Source organism: Physella acuta, unplaced genomic scaffold (assembly GCF_028476545.2).
Source record: "Physella acuta isolate Inbredline_101_S28 unplaced genomic scaffold, ASM2847654v3 ptg000873l, whole genome shotgun sequence".
Lineage (NCBI taxonomy): Eukaryota > Metazoa > Mollusca > Gastropoda > Physidae > Physella > Physella acuta.
The window spans coordinates 643,572-660,631 of record NW_026732390.1 but is presented as its reverse complement, the minus strand read 5'-3'; the positions used below and the strand labels follow the sequence as shown (position 1 = coordinate 660,631).

The 17,060-nt window shown below is 35.8% G+C and overlaps 3 protein-coding genes across 4 annotated transcripts; 1 reads left to right on the top strand and 2 right to left on the bottom strand.

Annotated features, from left to right (window-relative positions):
- Positions 1-169: 169 nt before the first annotated feature.
- LOC131952430 (uncharacterized) lies at positions 170-2,102 on the bottom strand (the record flags this gene model as incomplete). Its single annotated transcript, XM_059315065.1, has 1 exon — positions 170-2,102. A coding segment is annotated over exon 1 (1,933 nt), but the record flags the coding sequence as incomplete, so codon positions are not given.
- Positions 2,103-2,479: 377 nt separating this feature from the next.
- On the top strand, positions 2,480-6,956 carry LOC131952429 (uncharacterized). Its single transcript, XM_059315064.1, has 3 exons — positions 2,480-2,609; positions 4,023-4,172; positions 6,469-6,956. Exons 1-3 carry the CDS (start codon positions 2,480-2,482, stop codon positions 6,666-6,668), a joined length of 480 nt encoding a protein of 159 aa, XP_059171047.1. The 3' UTR covers positions 6,669-6,956.
- A 63-nt stretch (positions 6,957-7,019) lies between these two features.
- LOC131952441 (bone morphogenetic protein 7-like) lies at positions 7,020-16,833 on the bottom strand. 2 transcript variants are annotated; one of them, XM_059315083.1, is made up of 8 exons: positions 16,605-16,833; positions 14,265-14,446; positions 13,748-13,985; positions 13,056-13,236; positions 11,552-11,700; positions 11,150-11,344; positions 10,821-10,906; positions 7,020-10,388 (listed from the first exon to the last, which is right to left on the bottom strand). In XM_059315083.1, exons 2-8 carry the CDS (start codon positions 14,409-14,411, stop codon positions 10,131-10,133), a joined length of 1,254 nt encoding a protein of 417 aa, XP_059171066.1. In that variant the 5' UTR covers positions 14,412-14,446; positions 16,605-16,833; the 3' UTR covers positions 7,020-10,130. The 2 variants fall into 2 exon arrangements, with proteins under 2 accessions (XP_059171066.1, XP_059171067.1); XM_059315084.1 differs by having other exon boundaries at positions 10,821-10,903.
- Positions 16,834-17,060: the final 227 nt, after the last annotated feature.

The window sequence follows — 17,060 nt, the reverse complement described above, 5'->3', positions numbered from 1 at the left end:
ACACAATCTCCACTTGTGGCTAGGTCAACCACACAATCTCCACATATACCTAGGTCAACCACACAATCTCCACTTGTGGCTAGGTCAACCACACAATCTCCACATACACCGAGGTCAACCACACAATCCCCACATGTGGCTAGGTCAACCACACAATCTCCACATGTACCTAGGTCAACCACATAATCTCCACATGCACCTTGGTCAACCACACAATCTCCACATGTGCCTTGGTCAACCACACAATCTCCACATATACCGAGGTCAACCACACAATCTCCACATATACCTAGGTCAACCACATAATCTCCACTTGTGGCTAGGTCAACCACACAATCTCCACATGTGGCTAGGTCAACCACACAATCTCCACATGTGGCTAGGACAACCACACAATCTCCACATATACCGAGGTCAACCACACAATCTCCACTTGTGGCTAGGTCAACCACATAATCTCCACTTGTGGCTAAGTCAACCACACAATCTCCACTTGTGGCTAGGTCAAACACATAATCTCCACTTGTGGCTAGGTCAACCACACAATCTCCACTTGTGGCTAGGTCAACCACATAATCTCCACTTGTGGCTAGGTCAACCACACAATCTCCACTTGTGGCTAGATCAACCACATAATCTCCACTTGTGGCTAGGTCAACCACACAATCTCCACTTGTGGCTAGGTCAACCACACAATCTCCACTTGTGGCTAGGTCAACCACACAATCTCCACATACACCGAGGTCAACCACACAATCTCCACATGTGGCTAGGACAACCACACAATCTCCACATATACCGAGGTCAACCACACAATCTCCACTTGTGGCTAGGTCAACCACATAATCTCCACTTGTGGCTAAGTCAACCACACAATCTCCACTTGTGGCTAGGTCAACCACATAATCTCCACTTGTGGCTAGGTCAACCACACAATCTCCACTTGTGGCTAGGTCAACCACATAATCTCCACTTGTGGCTAGGTCAACCACACAATCTCCACTTGTGGCTAGGTCAACCACATAATCTCCACTTGTGGCTAGGTCAACCACACAATCTCCACTTGTGGCTAGGTCAACCACATAATCTCCACTTGTGGCTAGGTCAACCACACAATCTCCACTTTTGGCTAGGTCAACCACATAATCTCCACTTGTGGCTAGGTCAACCACACAATCTCCACTTGTGGCTAGGTCAACCACACAATCTCCACATATACCTAGGTCAACCACACAATCTCCACTTGTGGCTAGGTCAACCACACAATCTCCACATACACCGAGGTCAACCACACAATCCCCACATGTGGCTAGGTCAACCACACAATCTCCACATGTACCTAGGTCAACCACATAATCTCCACATGCACCTTGGTCAACCACACAATCTCCACATGTGCCTTGGTCAACCACACAATCTCCACATATACCGAGGTCAACCACACAATCTCCACATATACCTAGGTCAACCACATAATCTCCACTTGTGGCTAGGTCAACCACACAATCTCCACATGTGGCTAGGTCAACCACACAATCTCCACATGTGGCTAGGACAACCACACAATCTCCACATATACCGAGGTCAACCACACAATCTCCACTTGTGGCTAGGTCAACCACATAATCTCCACTTGTGGCTAAGTCAACCACACAATCTCCACTTGTGGCTAGGTCAAACACATAATCTCCACTTGTGGCTAGGTCAACCACACAATCTCCACTTGTGGCTAGGTCAACCACATAATCTCCACTTGTGGCTAGGTCAACCACACAATCTCCACTTGTGGCTAGATCAACCACATAATCTCCACTTGTGGCTAGGTCAACCACACAATCTCCACTTGTGGCTAGGTCAACCACACAATCTCCACTTGTGGCTAGGTCAACCACACAATCTCCACATACACCGAGGTCAACCACACAATCTCCACATGTGGCTAGGTCAACCACACAATCTCCACATGTACCTAGGTCAACCACATAATCTCCACATGTACCTTGGTCAACCACACAATCTCCACATGTGCCTTGGTCAACCACACAATCTCCACATATACCGAGGTCAACCACACAATCTCCACATATACCTAGGTCAACCATACAATCTCCAGGTGGACTGCTTCTTTCCCTTTGGATAATCAGGTCTTTAAAACAACTGTTATAGGGTTAGGTAAGTGTTAAATAAGAGGCGTAGAGCCCCTTGCCGGCGCCCAACTTTCAATTTTGCACCCCCCCCCCAACTTTCGATTTGCACCTCCCCTCAAACTTTCGATTTGCACCCCCCCACCCCCCTTAAGCTATTTAAAATGCAAAAATGCAGCTAAGATGACATTTTAATTTGTTTTTACAACCCATTTTGGCGCCCCCTAAGGTCGGCGCCCGGGGACATATGTACCCCCCCTGCCCCCCCATCGCTACGCCTCTGTGTTAAATGCTCTTTATTGTAGAGTTACTATCATGTTGTATATGTTGTATTGATGAACTCAGGCGATAGAAGCTCGTATGCCGGCCTGTGGGTGGAGTGTAGCATCAACAACATATTCACGACTGATGAGGACTGGACGTGTCTGGCCTTGTCAACTGGGCATCACTCGGACAAGTTGAAACGTAAGTGGCCAGATTTTATTCTGTAGAACTATTTGATTAGTAGTTGTGGTCAGTATTTTTGGCTTGAGAGTTGTTTCCCTTTATGGATAGCGTCCCTTCCGAACACCGAAATGTATAGAATAGTACGCGTAGTAGATTCAGTGTTTCTTCCAGACTTTTTTTCTCCGGGGGTGCACTTTAAATTTTCGGGGGGGGGGGGGGGGGGGCGGACAATGTCAAAAGTATATATTTTCTATATAAATTCCATTTCGGTAGACTTTCTTCGAGAGAAGCCTGGAAGAAACTCTGTATAGATTTATTCGGAGGTGTGAGGAAGATCATATGTTAGAACTACGAAAAGTTGGCGTCAACTTCAACTGTACCAGGAAGTTTTGTATGTACTAGTAGCAGTGTTTATAAACACAAGAGGGAAAGGTTAGGAATTAAGATCAGGGGCGTAGCGAGGGGGGGGGGGGCGGGGGTGCGGACCGCACCGGGTGACACCATTTAGGGGGGTGACACCAAGGCAAAAAATAGCAAAATATATAGAGAAAAACTTGAGGGGGGGGGGGGTGCAAATCGAAAGTTTGAGGGGGGTGCAAATCAAAAACTTGAGGGGGGGGGGGGTGCAAATCAAAAGTTTGAGGGGGGGGGGGGTTGCAAATCGAAAACTTGAAAGTTTGTCCCCGGGAAGGGTCGCAACTCTGGGGGGGGGGGGGTGACACCATTAAGTGCCGCACCGGGTGACACCCGACCTGGCTACGCCACTGATTAGGATTAGATTGGGGATGAGCAGTAACTAAGGCAACACGTAGAATCAGCTTTGTTCTAATTTTATGAGATTTAAAAAAAAATGGATACAAGTATTTGTAATGGTCGTTCACACCTGACGTCACACACCTAACGTCACACACCTGACGTCACACACCTGACGTCACACACCTTAAGGTTCTGACTTCTGCACTACGTTGGCAAGGATGGATGGGATATATGACGCAGAGGTCATCCATAAAAGACGTCACTCTCCCAGGGGGTTCAAACTTGTGACGATTTGTGACGAGTGGGAGGAGGGTTTATAAATTGTGACGACAAACTTTTGCATTTTAAAATGTTTGAAACAGAACATTATCCTTTATTTCACACTGTTGTTTGTTTTTTAATGTCATAAAAATAGATCCACATAGGCCGACTTAATGTCGACTGAGCTTAGTCAAAATTGTATAAATAAATAATCGGTTTAAAAAAATTGCGATTTCGAATGGGGTGTTAGACTGAAGTGTGACGTAGACCCCCCCCCCCCACCCCCTCACCCGGAGAAAAAAAGTCTGGTAGAAACACAGGCTACATATAAACAAAAGAGACGGGATATTCACATAAAGAACGAATACTTGCTATGTTAACAATCAATCTAGACTAATGCTCTTGTTTCCTCAGCATTTCTGAGAGCGACACAAGGACTGGCCGTGCTGGGTCTCATGGTCCAACTACTCACCCTAGGGGCACTCTCTGTGTACAATCTATTTATAGCAGTCAGGAGGCGGCGGACCACGCCTTACATTGTGTTGTTGCTGGCTGTTTTAACTGGTAGGTGGGGGGTGATGGGTTGTTCCACTTTGCATGACGTCATATGAGTAGGGGAATAAAGACTAAATAAAGAGGGTCTGAATTTCGTGATGATTTGTTGGGGGGGGGGGGGGGGGGAGGATAGGTAAAGGAAATGTTGAAATGTTTTAGCACGTGATTTGCATTTCTTAATATATATATATATATATATATATATATATATATATATATATATATATATATATATATATATATTTATATATATATACGAGAAAAATGGCCCGTTGAGGAAGGATACACCGGGCGCTAGGTTGATAGTGCTGTCTCTTTTCTCTAAACTAAAACCAACCCACCCCCCCACACACCACCCCCACCCCAACCCCTCACCCCCACACACCACCCCCTCCACACACCGCCCCCCCCACCCCCCCACCCCCCCCCCAAAAAAAAACATGTCTACCGTCCCATTCAACGAAATATAATTATATACTTTTTCCAGTGTCCGCCCCCTCCCAGAATATTCTACCCCCGCCCCCGAAAATTTCAAGTACCCCCCACCCCTCTCCGGGGAGATAAAAAGTCTGAAAGAAACACTGAAACCAACCCACCCCCCCCACACACCACCCCCCACCCCTCCACCCCTCCCCCCCCCAACCCCCCCCCCCCCAAAAAAAAACATGTCTACCTTCCCATTGCAAGAAAACCACTTTTTAGATTAGACACATTAATTAGGCTGTAATTTTATTATAGAGTATCGATGAGGAAATTTCTTTTGAGTTGGGGAGGGGGGGGGGGCTCAGACGTTCTTACGCGGGGGGTGGGGCTTCGCCCCTACCCGAAGAATTGTATGCAAGAAACTCTTCACGCAAACCATTTAGATTAGACAACATTTCCTTTTTTTCAATGTTTACGCGATAATCAATGACGTCATATTACTGTGTGCACTCTCTGGTTTGAGATTATGTTCTACTCTACGCTAAATGTGTCGACGTCATATTTCGTTTTTCGAATTACTGTGCATGTTTTTATTTTGCTTGTGTTTTCTCTAGAGCGTTCTTGTCAGACAGAGCGTTCTTGACAGACAGCGAAACTATTATTATAGATATATATATATATATATATATATATATATATATATATATATATATATATATATATATATATATATATATATATATATATATACACATACATTTTTGTCAGCATTAAATATAATTTTAAGATCAGTGTCTAGTTGTGACGCCATTTCAGTGGTGGAGTGGGGGGGGGGGGGGCGGTGTCTGGTTATTTGTGTCAAAATAAATAATTTTTACGAGCCGACCCGCGGCGTATCATATGCCGCAATTTACTTGTTTTATTTTCTACTTTTCAGTGATTCATAATTTGTGAATTCGACAGTACCAATGCTGCCACTGAAAATATTTCCTTTAAAACACTATCAGTAGGTCATTAAGGACGATAATCCCCCCCCTCATTTCCCCCAACCCCTTCCCTCCCCCTCCCCCGTGAAAGCAGCCTCCTCTTAGTTACCTCCCTTAAGTTTAAAATCGTTTCAAACTAAATTATTACCTGCCACTAATAGCCGTCGCCAGTGGCGTAGCCAGGATCGTCTCAAGGGGGGGGGGGGGGTTTCCAATTTTTACCCGGGGACAAACTTTCGATTTGCACCCCCCCTACTACTTTCGATTTGCACCCCCCCCCCTCAAACTTTCGATTTACACCCCCTCATACTTTATATATATCTATACCGAGGGCTCTATGGGGGGGGTTATGACCCCCCCCTAACCCCCCCCCCCCCCTGCGCCACTGGCCGTCGCTAAATCCGGCTCTACGATTGTAAACATTTGCGTGAACCACAGCTCACCAGACCATGTGGGGGTGGGGGTGGTAGGGATATGCCTAGAGAGGAAGAGAGGGGGCTGCTAGACGCGCTTACAGCTTGGTGTTTTCTAGGGTATCCAAGAAGAGAATTATACATATAGATTCCGTTCTGTAGGGACCAACATTTTTGTAAAATAGATGGAAAACAATGAAAACCCCCAAGTAACAAAACATTTAGTCGATTGAACTTTGGGAGTAGTCTCTATATGTTGTCACACTTTTTTGATAATTTTTACCCCTTATTATGGCATCACAATAAAAAAAAATGCCTTTATATGAAGGCCCATATTTAAGACTTTATAAGTTGGATGTTCTAATATTAAAGATGTTTAAATTTTTAAAATAATTATTAAACTATAAATCAATAAATATCTATGGTTAAACATTTAAAGGAGAAATAAACTCGTTTTAAAATTATCCTCTTTTTTGTTTGCAGGATCTTTGATCATTAGCGCTGGAATAGTTTTTGCAGTCCATTACCCCACACCACAAGGCATACTCGACCAGCAGAAATGGACATTTGGATACGCTTTTGCACTGGAGATAGTTTCAGCACTCATGTCCTATGGTGTGGCAGCTATGGTGTTTATAGACATGAGATTAGCCCAGATGGAGTCCTCGTTTCGTTTTCTGTAACTATTGCCCTTATGGACATTTTAATTATTTTGTTAAAAAAAACGCTTCTAATTCATGATTTTATGTTGTTCATACCTTCCTATACCAAACGAGTAATAAAAAACCAGTAAATTTTTAAACAATAAAATGAACTTCAAGAAGTTGCAACTGTAAAGTTTAGATCAAAACTTACGTAATAAAAAATAATATTTGAAATGGACAAAGTATTTATATTTCCAGTTCAAATATATTAAGGCGACCTTGGTTAAACAATTTATTTTAATAATTTGATAATGCCCTTAAGAAACTGTTTTATTCATTTGATGTTACTGTATTGTAAATTGAAACAAAAATCAACAAACACCTCTATACTAAGCTGGTCAATACTTTATTCTACGAAAATAAAACTACAGACAACAAAAAAATGATGAACTGAGGTATTGTTTACAGATCTGTTGTGTTGGTGATTAAATAAACAATGATTTTAAAAATAAATCACAAAATACAAAAACTGGTTTTGTGTTATACATTCACAACCCATACAAAAAAATAAGATCAATTTAAAAATTTCAGTAAAAATTACTAAAAGCATATTTCAATGTAAAACCTTCATCAGAAAAATTACAAGAATACATGATTAATTCAAGTCCCTACCCAAATTAAAACAGCAAAGCACTAATTATTAATTTTTTTCCTTAAAGACTTTTGGTCATATGTCAGGTGATGTTTTTCCTTTTAAGGTTATTTCAAACTTTTTAGCTTTTTACTACAATTTAATTATACAAACAAAAAACATCAATGCAACTATCTATGTCTCTCTCCAAAACCTGAATAATTTCTAAAAATAAAAAAATGTACTTACACAGCTAAACATTTAAGAAGATAAATAACCATGTAAATTTTGAAGTTAATGGAATTTTTATTATAGTGCAACATTAAGTCTCTAAAGAAATGTGCTTATCTGTTGAAAATAAGAATAAGAACAAAATTTTTTTTAAAAAGTAGCTAATGATTTCACTAAAGTTTGTAGATTTAAATTAAAAGAATATTTTGAGTTTTATATTTAAAATTTTAGATTTTAACTTTTAATTGAACTCTTGATTGTATATTCTTTTTTTAAAAATAAAAAAAAATTGTATGTAAACGGTGAGAGGTAAAAAATATATCAGAAATTGGGTGGCTGATTACTGTACACACTCATTCATTAGCTGACTTTTTCTCAAGCAGTGCTGGGGGTGGGAGAATGAGATGGGGGGGGGGGGGGGTTGAATAAGAGAGAGAGAGAGAGAAAGAGAGAGAGAGAGAGAGAGAGGTGGAATAAGAGAGAGGGGTGTTAATGAATATAAACCTAGGACAAAATATTTTGAATCCACTTTATAGTTACCCCTGTGCTAATGTGTACCCAGATGACATCAGAATAATTATAACAACTTTATTGGGTTTTCAATACTATGGTTTGCAGTGAGTAGGGTGTGGGTGGGAGGGAGAGGAGGAGCGCTTTGTGAACTAGTCAGCTTAAGAACAAGTATATACACTCTGTACAAGAAACCAAATTTACACAATTCCTTAAGTTTTTCTTCTTATATAAGAAAACTTCAGACAAAATTTATTTACTGAACTTTTAAGTATAATTGAACACAATATTTTGTTTACATGAAATATTAAAAAGGGACAAACAAAAGCAGATTGAATTTAAGTAAATTAAAAACAACTGATACAATAAAGTCAATCATGATGAAATTTTAAGCAATGTTCTTTAAAAAAATCAGCAAAATATTTAAAATGACTTTAAAAAGAGCTTTATTTAAACAATAACACTTGTGAAGCCAAAAAATATAGTTAAGAATTGTAGAGTTACTATAAAAGCTATCAAGAGATATATTGTACAACATGTCTACATTTGTAAAACCCATAACAGGTATTTCTTTGGCATAGGTTCACTTTCAATAGAAAAAATAAATACATTTCACAACCAAATAACTGTGTGGAGAATGCAATAGGCAAACAATTAAAAGAAACATCGTTTGAAAGGTCATGGGCAGATTGCTTTATTTTGTTCTTGTTAAAAATAGTCTTGGAACAAATTTGAAAATCATTAGTGTAAAAAGTATTATATAAATAATTTACTCAATGAATACTTTCTAATTACTAATTAGCTAAATTAAAGCTAATACAATTTTCTACATTCAGATGTAGGAATATGGATGTTTCTTAGATCAAAAATGAAGTTTTCTGTATCGGCTACTTGCTGACAAGTTCAGCAAATTTAACGTAAACCATTTTGTAAATCCTAAATAAGCACAATTTTGTGGGCATACAAAGGCAGATCTCATTTTTGATACAGTTAATAAATTCAAAAATACATTTGGTAGAGTATATCATTTATTAAAAAAATATATTTTACACCTCATTTAGCCAATCAATGCCTATAAAATATCCATAAAATTTAATGCATATTACATAGTTGGGATAGTTATTATTATAGAATGAGATAAACTTAAAAAAAATAAAGGTAGGTAAGTCAAAGGCCCATTACTGTCTAGAAGCACTTAGATTGGGCAAGAAATAAATATATAGAGAGACATTGTTAAGTACTTATACAATAAACAATTTTTTTAGCTTAAGGTGGATTATTGTCAACAGCTGAACAAATTTATAAATAAAATTTGTAATTATACTCAAGTTAAATGTAATATAATACAATATTTGTAATAAATCTACAAAATACTTAAATGTACAATTTGTAAAAATGTTTTTAAAACAAATATTAAACATGAAAGTATACAGAATTAATAAAATGAAATTACAGTTGTGCAGTATATTTTAAAATTTAAAATCAACTGTGGTTAAAATCAGATCTTATTTTGGTTGGGTTGTACAAAAGTTCAAGTAAAAATCTTACGTCATTAGTTAGGAAGTGTGGTTTAATTACTTATGTAATCCGTATGTAAGCAGTGGTAAGTTTCATGGTGCAAATAAGCTAAACTACGTTCTAAACCATGTTCACACATAAACCCATTACATTGTCGTGATATGTATTTCGGACAAATAGCACAAAATTAAAGCTAAAATATTTACAAGCACAGATGTTGTAAAATCCATATGTAATGCTGATGGGTTTTTCTATTTAAAAAAAAAGGCAAGATTTGTTTGCAATATGGGAATCAAATTTGTTTGTGTACCAAAATATTTTTTTCAATACAAAAAGCTACTACTTACTCAGTAAATGCCATATTTCTTTGATTTTTAGCCCTTTCAAAGACTAGTATTAATATGTATAAAACTCTAGTACTCTACACTGGAGTAACTGCTAAGGCCACAATGCCAACATAAAATGGTTAAGGCACTTGATAACAAACTAGTGAAACTTGTAGCTGTAACATGAAATGGAATAAACAAACCATTGGTATGGAGGCTACTTATCTAACTTGTGTTTTCCATCAGCTGTCACAGCCTACAGGGACATCCATCTGAGAGGAACACTTAAAGGCAGCCACAAGCCTTGACTATCATCTCCTTAAACCTCTTGAGCACCACACTGGAGTTGGCATCGTAGTACAGCAAGGTTATGGGGCCAAACTTTGTAGGGGCGCAGCAAGGCTTGGGGGCCTCTAGAGGTGTCATCAGGTGAACAAGTGTCTGTACAATGGCATGGTTGGTGGCGTTCATGTGGATGCCCAAAGGAAAGGAGCAATCCCCTTCACAGAAGAAAGCAGAGTAACCATCTGGGGCAATTAGAAACTGGAAAAAAAAAAGAAAAAAATACAAATATTCACATATTATTTATGAATCCATTTTGCTTAAAGGAAAGGGGAATAAATAAGAAAAATAAGAAAAAAAATAGATGCTGGCATTAATAAATAATTAATTTAACAATAAAGGCATGTTTTACTTCTATAAAACTCACACAAAATAGAATACCGGAGTGAGCAAATTTCAAGTTATTATGCCTCAGTAGACATTTTAAAACTTGTTTTTACTATGTACTGCAAAGTACTTTTTTGTCACAACCTGGAAAATCCAGCTAAAAATTGTCCAAAGCAGGCCTATTTTTTGTTTCAAAATCATGAAATAGCTAAATTAAAACTTGCAAAACAACCAAAACATGACATGTAGTAATGAAACATGTGGGCAATCTATTTTCACGAAACGACAGAATTGTAAATTGCTTACCTCATTGTCAAATCCAATTTCCCTAAAGTTGATGTATAGGTTATGACGCTGGCAGCTGCTGTTGGACTTGTATCTTGGTGTACCTGCTACAATCAAGTTTCATTTATCAACATTTTGATACAGGGGAAATAGCTACATAAATAAATTTTTAAAAATTCTTTTTATTTAAAGAAAAAAATCTTTTCCTTATAATGAAAATATTTCATTAAAATATGCAGATAAAAAAGAGAATGTTGATCAATAATTGATTTCTGTAATTAATTATAGTCCATTTGGTAAACCAATTTTGACAAAACAATAAAGGTATCAGGTGAAGAGAGAAAACATACCTTGGTGAGGGGTGAATGGGTTGTCAGCATAAGATACATCATCTTTGTTCTGTGCCCACCTTGCCTGACGCAGGGACCTGGCACGTCTAGAGAGGATCTCAGTGTCCATGTCCATGTAGCCAACTAGGAACGGCATCTTGTCCATTGGGCCTCTTCTGCTCACTATACCAATGTCTCTAGGCTCATGTTCTTTGCCTATTCAATCGCAAAATTTAAAAACAAACATATTTTCTATTATTTTTTTTATTTCTGGTATAAATTAGTTAATATATCTTTTACTTACACTATTTCAATAATCTCTTATATGTTAATTAAATATGTAACAAAGTTTCCTTGGGATAAAAATTAAATATTTATTCAATGTATAATGGACGACAGTTATATAAAAATACTGAAACTAACCGGAACTATCAAAAACCTTAAGTAGAAGTCCACGGTTTGAGTGTGGGAATAAGGTCCAGTTCCTGGCTGCAGATGTGGCATCCAATGTTATCCATCCAGTTTTTGCCCAGTCCACTCGGAGAGTAGATTCTAGTTCCAAAATCTTTTCTCTAACAATTTACTCATTTAAATTAGTAAAGTCTATTTTAATTTGTATTGTAGCAAAAATATTCTTAAAAATCTCTATTGTTTCATTTTAATTAGTAAAGCATTTTTTAATTTGTATTGTAGCAAAAATGTTCTTAAAATCTCTTTTGTTTCATTTAAATTAGTAAAGCCTATTTAAATTTGTATTGTAGCAAAAATGTTCTAAAAAGCCTATATTAAAATGTTCCATATCATCAAGTTTATAAAAAAGTTAAACCGGTTTAAAATGAACACTTACTCCATGTCTGCAGCATCTTTAATGAAGTAAAGGTTCAAGGAAAATGTTCTAAAAAGTCTATATTTGTTCCATATTATCAAGTTTATAAAAAAGTTAAAACCAGTTTAAAATGAACACTTACTCCATGTCTGCAGCATCTTTAATGAAGTAAAGGTTCAAGGAAAATGTTCTAAAAAGTCTATATTTGTTCCATATCATCAAGTTTATAAAAAAGTTAAAACGTTTAAAATGAACACTTACTCCATGTCTGCAGCATCTTTAATGAAGTAAAGGTTCAAGGAAAATGTTCTAAAAAGTCTATATTTGTTCCATATCATCAAGTTTATAAAAAAAGTTAAAACCAGTTTAAAATGAACACTTACTCCATGTCTGCAGCATCTTTAATGAAGTAAAGGTTCAAGGAAAATGTTCTAAAAAGTCTATATTTGTTCCATATTATCAAGTTTATAAAAAAGTTAAAACATTTAAAATGAACACTTACTCCATGTCTGCAGCATCTTTAATGAAGTAAAGGTTCAAGGAAAATGTTCTAAAAAGTCTATATTTGTTCCATATCATCAAGTTTATAAAAAAGTTAAAACGTTTAAAATGAGCACTTACTCCATGTCTGCAGCATCTTTAATGAAGTAAAGGTTCAAGGAAAATGTTCTAAAAAGTCTATATTTGTTCCATATCATCAAGTTTATAAAAAAGTTAAAACCAGTTTAAAATGAACACTTACTCCATGTCTGCAGCATCTTTAATGAAGTAAAGGTTCAAGGAAAATGTTCTAAAAAGTCTATATTTGTTCCATATCATCAAGTTTATAAAAAAGTTAAACCGGTTTAAAATGAGCACTTACTCCATGTCTGCAGCATCTTTAATGAAGTAAAGGTTCAAGGAAAATGTTCTAAAAAGTCTATATTTGTTCCATATCATCAAGTTTATAAAAAAGTTAAACCGGTTTAAAATGAGCACTTACTCCATGTCTGCAGCATCTTTAATGAAGTAAAGGTTCAAGGAAAATGTTCTAAAAAGTCTATATTTGTTCCATATCATCAAGTTTATAAAAAAGTTAAAACGTTTAAAATGAACACTTACTCCATGTCTGCAGCATCTTTAATGAAGTAAAGGTTCAAGGAAAATGTGCCAGAAGAAAATGCTGGGGAGACTTCCTTGTACAGACGCAACTCTGCTCCCTTTAAATGTTCTCGTATAGATACTTCAGTGAAGTCAAAGTAGAAAGTGCTGTCTTTCTTGTGACGAATATGTACCTCCCCATCTATTAGGAATAATAAGCCAAGTTTCTAAGTAGCTTATTTTAGTAATGAAAACAACAGACCTTGAAAATGTGACAAAATATAACAGTGTAACAACAAATCTTAGTTCTTATTAGCACAACATCCTGTAGTAAAAGAACACTAACCGAAAATATTTTTTTGAAAATTCATTACCCACACCTACACTACTCACAAATAAATACTGTGCAAAACTTTTATTTTTAAAGCTATAAATTACATCAGATATTCATACACACCTAATGTATCAAACTTTTATTTATAAAGCAAACTATGATATCAGAGGACTCACACATATATAATGAAAACATACATTTATAAAGCTAACAATACATCAGATACACAAACCACTATTCAGAAAACTAATCTCAGATAAACATATACTGTACCAACCTTTTTTAAATAAACTTATACTGCCACACCGATCCACACATACCGTGCAAAGTTTATTAATAAAGTTATCAAAGATAACATACACATATATGTGGTACCAACCTTTGTTTATAAAGCTAACAATGACATCCGAGCCCTCTACTTTCTCAGGGTCCAGGCCAAGTGAGGAAACATTGACAAGATTGTTGATGTGAATGTGAGAATCTCCCACATAGTCATATCCATCCACTTCCTTTAAACTTTTATACAAATCTTGCATAAATTTAGATGCAGACTGAATATTTTTCTCATTGACTTTGGATTTGGGCTTGCTGTATAATCCCATTAACTCTAACAGTTCCTGATAAAAATAAAAAACTATTAGCTTCATTTCACTTTAGTTATGAAACTTAGTTATGAATTAATTTAGTTATGAATGTTCAAATTTGTTTAAAAGAAGGTCACTTTTAAAATATTGGTAACATACTAAATCATTAAACAATTCAGTAATAAGCCAAAGTGTTAATAAAAACACTATATAATTAAATTTTAAATGTTCTTTTTCGTATAAGCATGATATGTTATTGCTACAAGGTGTTAAATTACAATTGAATTTAATTCAACAAAAAACAAACTGTACCTGTTGTACATCTTGTTGTTTTTGTTTCACTTGTATTATAGGGACAGATTGGCCAAGATTGTTGTCAGTATAAAACGATGAGGTGTAGGCGCTGACCAATGGAAACAGCACCATTGTCACACAGCATATCACACACATTTCTCTCATCTTCAGGTTGTAACAGGAAGAGGCGTCAGAGAAACCTGGACAAACAAAACAAAGCAGATGTAAATTATGTGTACATCAAATGTAAAAATATTTGTAGACCTATACAAAGTTATGCTGGGGGAATTTTTATACCTGTGTCCGATAATAGAATTTTCTTTAAAAAAGGGGTGTTAGGTTACTGGTAGTTAACTAAACACATACATGGCTGGCTAATGTCAATAGCTAACCCTGTCCCTAACCCTAACCCCAACCCTGTTCCTACCATACGACTAACCCTAATTTCTAACCATAAAATTAGTAGAGATTACAATATTATTACAAACCCAACACACCTATTTTATGGAAGAGTCTATTAAAGGACATCAGTACCTAAAATCATCCAATTTATTTTAAGTATATTGGCAGTAGCTATTATTTGTTCTGAAACAAAATAAATTGTTCAAGTAAATCTAAAAGAATATGTAAAAAGGTATTTTTTAATGTTTAATTACATGTTATTGAATATTTTTTAAACATTTGTTTCTAGTCTTTAGTTAGGTCAGTAAAGAATACTATTAAACTTTAGATAACTATAGATTGATATATCCAATGCGAGTCTTCCAGGTGCAGGTTTAATAATTAAATAATTAATTTAATGGTAATCTAGGTAAAATTGTCCAAAGCTAGAAATGTGACAAAAAGGTGACTAATTAATTTGGCTTTAATATGAGTATATGAGTATATTGTGATATTTTTGTGTCAAATATAATAGACAACTGAATAATAAACCAAATGCAAAATGCAATGTCTCAATATATCAATATTATCCAGAAATTAACTTTAAACAGCAGTATTTGAGAGCAAGATTTGATATTTAAACAGAGTGGTTTCCCCTGAATTTCTAACTATAATTTACAAAAAAAAAGATAGCTACTAAGTTACCAAGCAAGCTTGAGTCTGATGAAAACATGGTTAATCTTTATTTATTACAAAAAGTTTAACTAAAATACTTAAAAAACTAGGTAGGCCCTACTTAGTAGGCCTACTTGAATGAAATATTTTTGTAATTTTTTTTACATAAATCCTCATAAAATTGCTAAATAATCACTAAATTTAATTAGTCACATTTCTTTCATAATATTATTAGTTTTGGCAGATTTTACGTACCTTAATGATAGTTTACCAATTTAATAAACTTTTGCTTAACCATTTGCCAGTAGTGATTGTTTTATACAAAAAAATGGCTTAAAACATTCAAAATAAATTAATAGCACTGATGTTTTTTGTGTGCAGTGGTTGGTGTGCTATACCTGGATAGTTATAAAAAATATATAGAGAGTCTTTATAGATCTAGATCTAAATGCAAGATTAACTGATTATTGATATCACCAATCTCTGACATTAGACCCTTCCAAAAATTATAGATGTGCTGGGTTGTTATTAGTAATGTTATCTCAGGTTTAGTTTTATGGTCAGAAATTAATTAGGGCTAGGACTTGGATTAGCAGTGTTGTTGCTAGAAATCAAGATCTAGATTAAAGATTTTCTATTATTAATTATTCTAGAATATATTTTTTTAGCGCAATTTCCATACGGACAATTGCGATTATTAACTCGTTCTGGATGGATGTGTGTCCGATGTGTGTCTGCAGCTTTAAGTCGTATCTCCTCCTCAACGAAGCAATATCGAGGACTAATTCCAAAGCAAATATGTTAAGCAAGTTCCGAGGATGATTGTGGGCCGAAAAAATTCCCAGAATTCCTTCCTGGATTTCCCAGAAAAGCCAAAAAACCTCAAAAAAAAAAATGCAGTTTTTGGCCCATATCTCGGCAACCAGACCACTTAGCGACTTGAAACATTTACCAATCGATTCCTGCCACAATTTTGAACAATATTGCCGAAGAAAGTTTTCAAAAATATCCTTTCCTTCGGTCACAAAAAATTAATTAAGGAAATTGCGCTTACTTAAATTGAAAAATTGTCACTAGACTTTTTTTTATTAACTTGTTTTTTTTTTTTATTTAGAACTAGATTTCTGAATGTAGGATTTTTTCTAGATTTCTTCTTTAAAAAATAAATTTTACACTTAATTTTAATAATTTACTAAATGACTGAAAAAATGAATGAGAGAATGAATTCAAGCTCAATCAGCTCCAAAATAACAGAATAATGATAATAATTTAATAATGAACAATCAGAAAATGAATACTCACACTCAGGTCACACTGACTACTGATGTTCTTTTCTTACAGTTAAATTTGCAATACGCTTTTAAAGCCTTTATTTGTGGCTATATAATGAGAATGTATAGGCCTAGATGTAGATGTATGTCAAAACGAAATAGAAGTAGATCTACTGTGTACTACAGTAACGGTACGCATAGCATAACAGACAGTCACATTAACAGACTCAATGTTTGTCATAACAGGTTTGTTTGCCTATTCGGTCAGATTGAGAAAACAGGGTTATCGAACTTGTTTCTCAGAACGAGACGACTTCCTCTCGTCCCCACATCAGTTAATTTGTTTGGCTAGTTTTGACGACGCGAAAAATAATTAAGATGGTCCTATGCCCATAGCGGGGGCATAGCCTCTTGCAGATATAGATCTATGCCCTGATTTCTATTTGTTTAAAAAATGGCAAAAATCATACAAAGATCCGTCATGGTT

Excerpts from the sequence above, each read along its gene's own strand:
- LOC131952429 (XM_059315064.1), top strand. The coding sequence starts at position 2,480 with ATGAACTCAGGCGATAGAAGCTCGTATGCCGGCCTGTGGGTGGAGTGT. Across the intron at positions 2,610-4,022 it reads TCACTCGGACAAGTTGAAAC|CATTTCTGAGAGCGACACAA; the intron begins GTAAGTGGCCAG and ends TTGTTTCCTCAG. Across the intron at positions 4,173-6,468 it reads GTTGCTGGCTGTTTTAACTG|GATCTTTGATCATTAGCGCT; the intron begins GTAGGTGGGGGG and ends TTTTGTTTGCAG.
- LOC131952441 (XM_059315083.1), bottom strand. The coding sequence starts at position 14,411 with ATGAGAGAAATGTGTGTGATATGCTGTGTGACAATGGTGCTGTTTCCA. Across the intron at positions 13,986-14,264 it reads AACAACAAGATGTACAACAG|GAACTGTTAGAGTTAATGGG; the intron begins GTACAGTTTGTT and ends TATTTTTATCAG. Across the intron at positions 10,389-10,820 it reads AAATTGGATTTGACAATGAG|TTTCTAATTGCCCCAGATGG; the intron begins GTAAGCAATTTA and ends TTTTTTTTCCAG.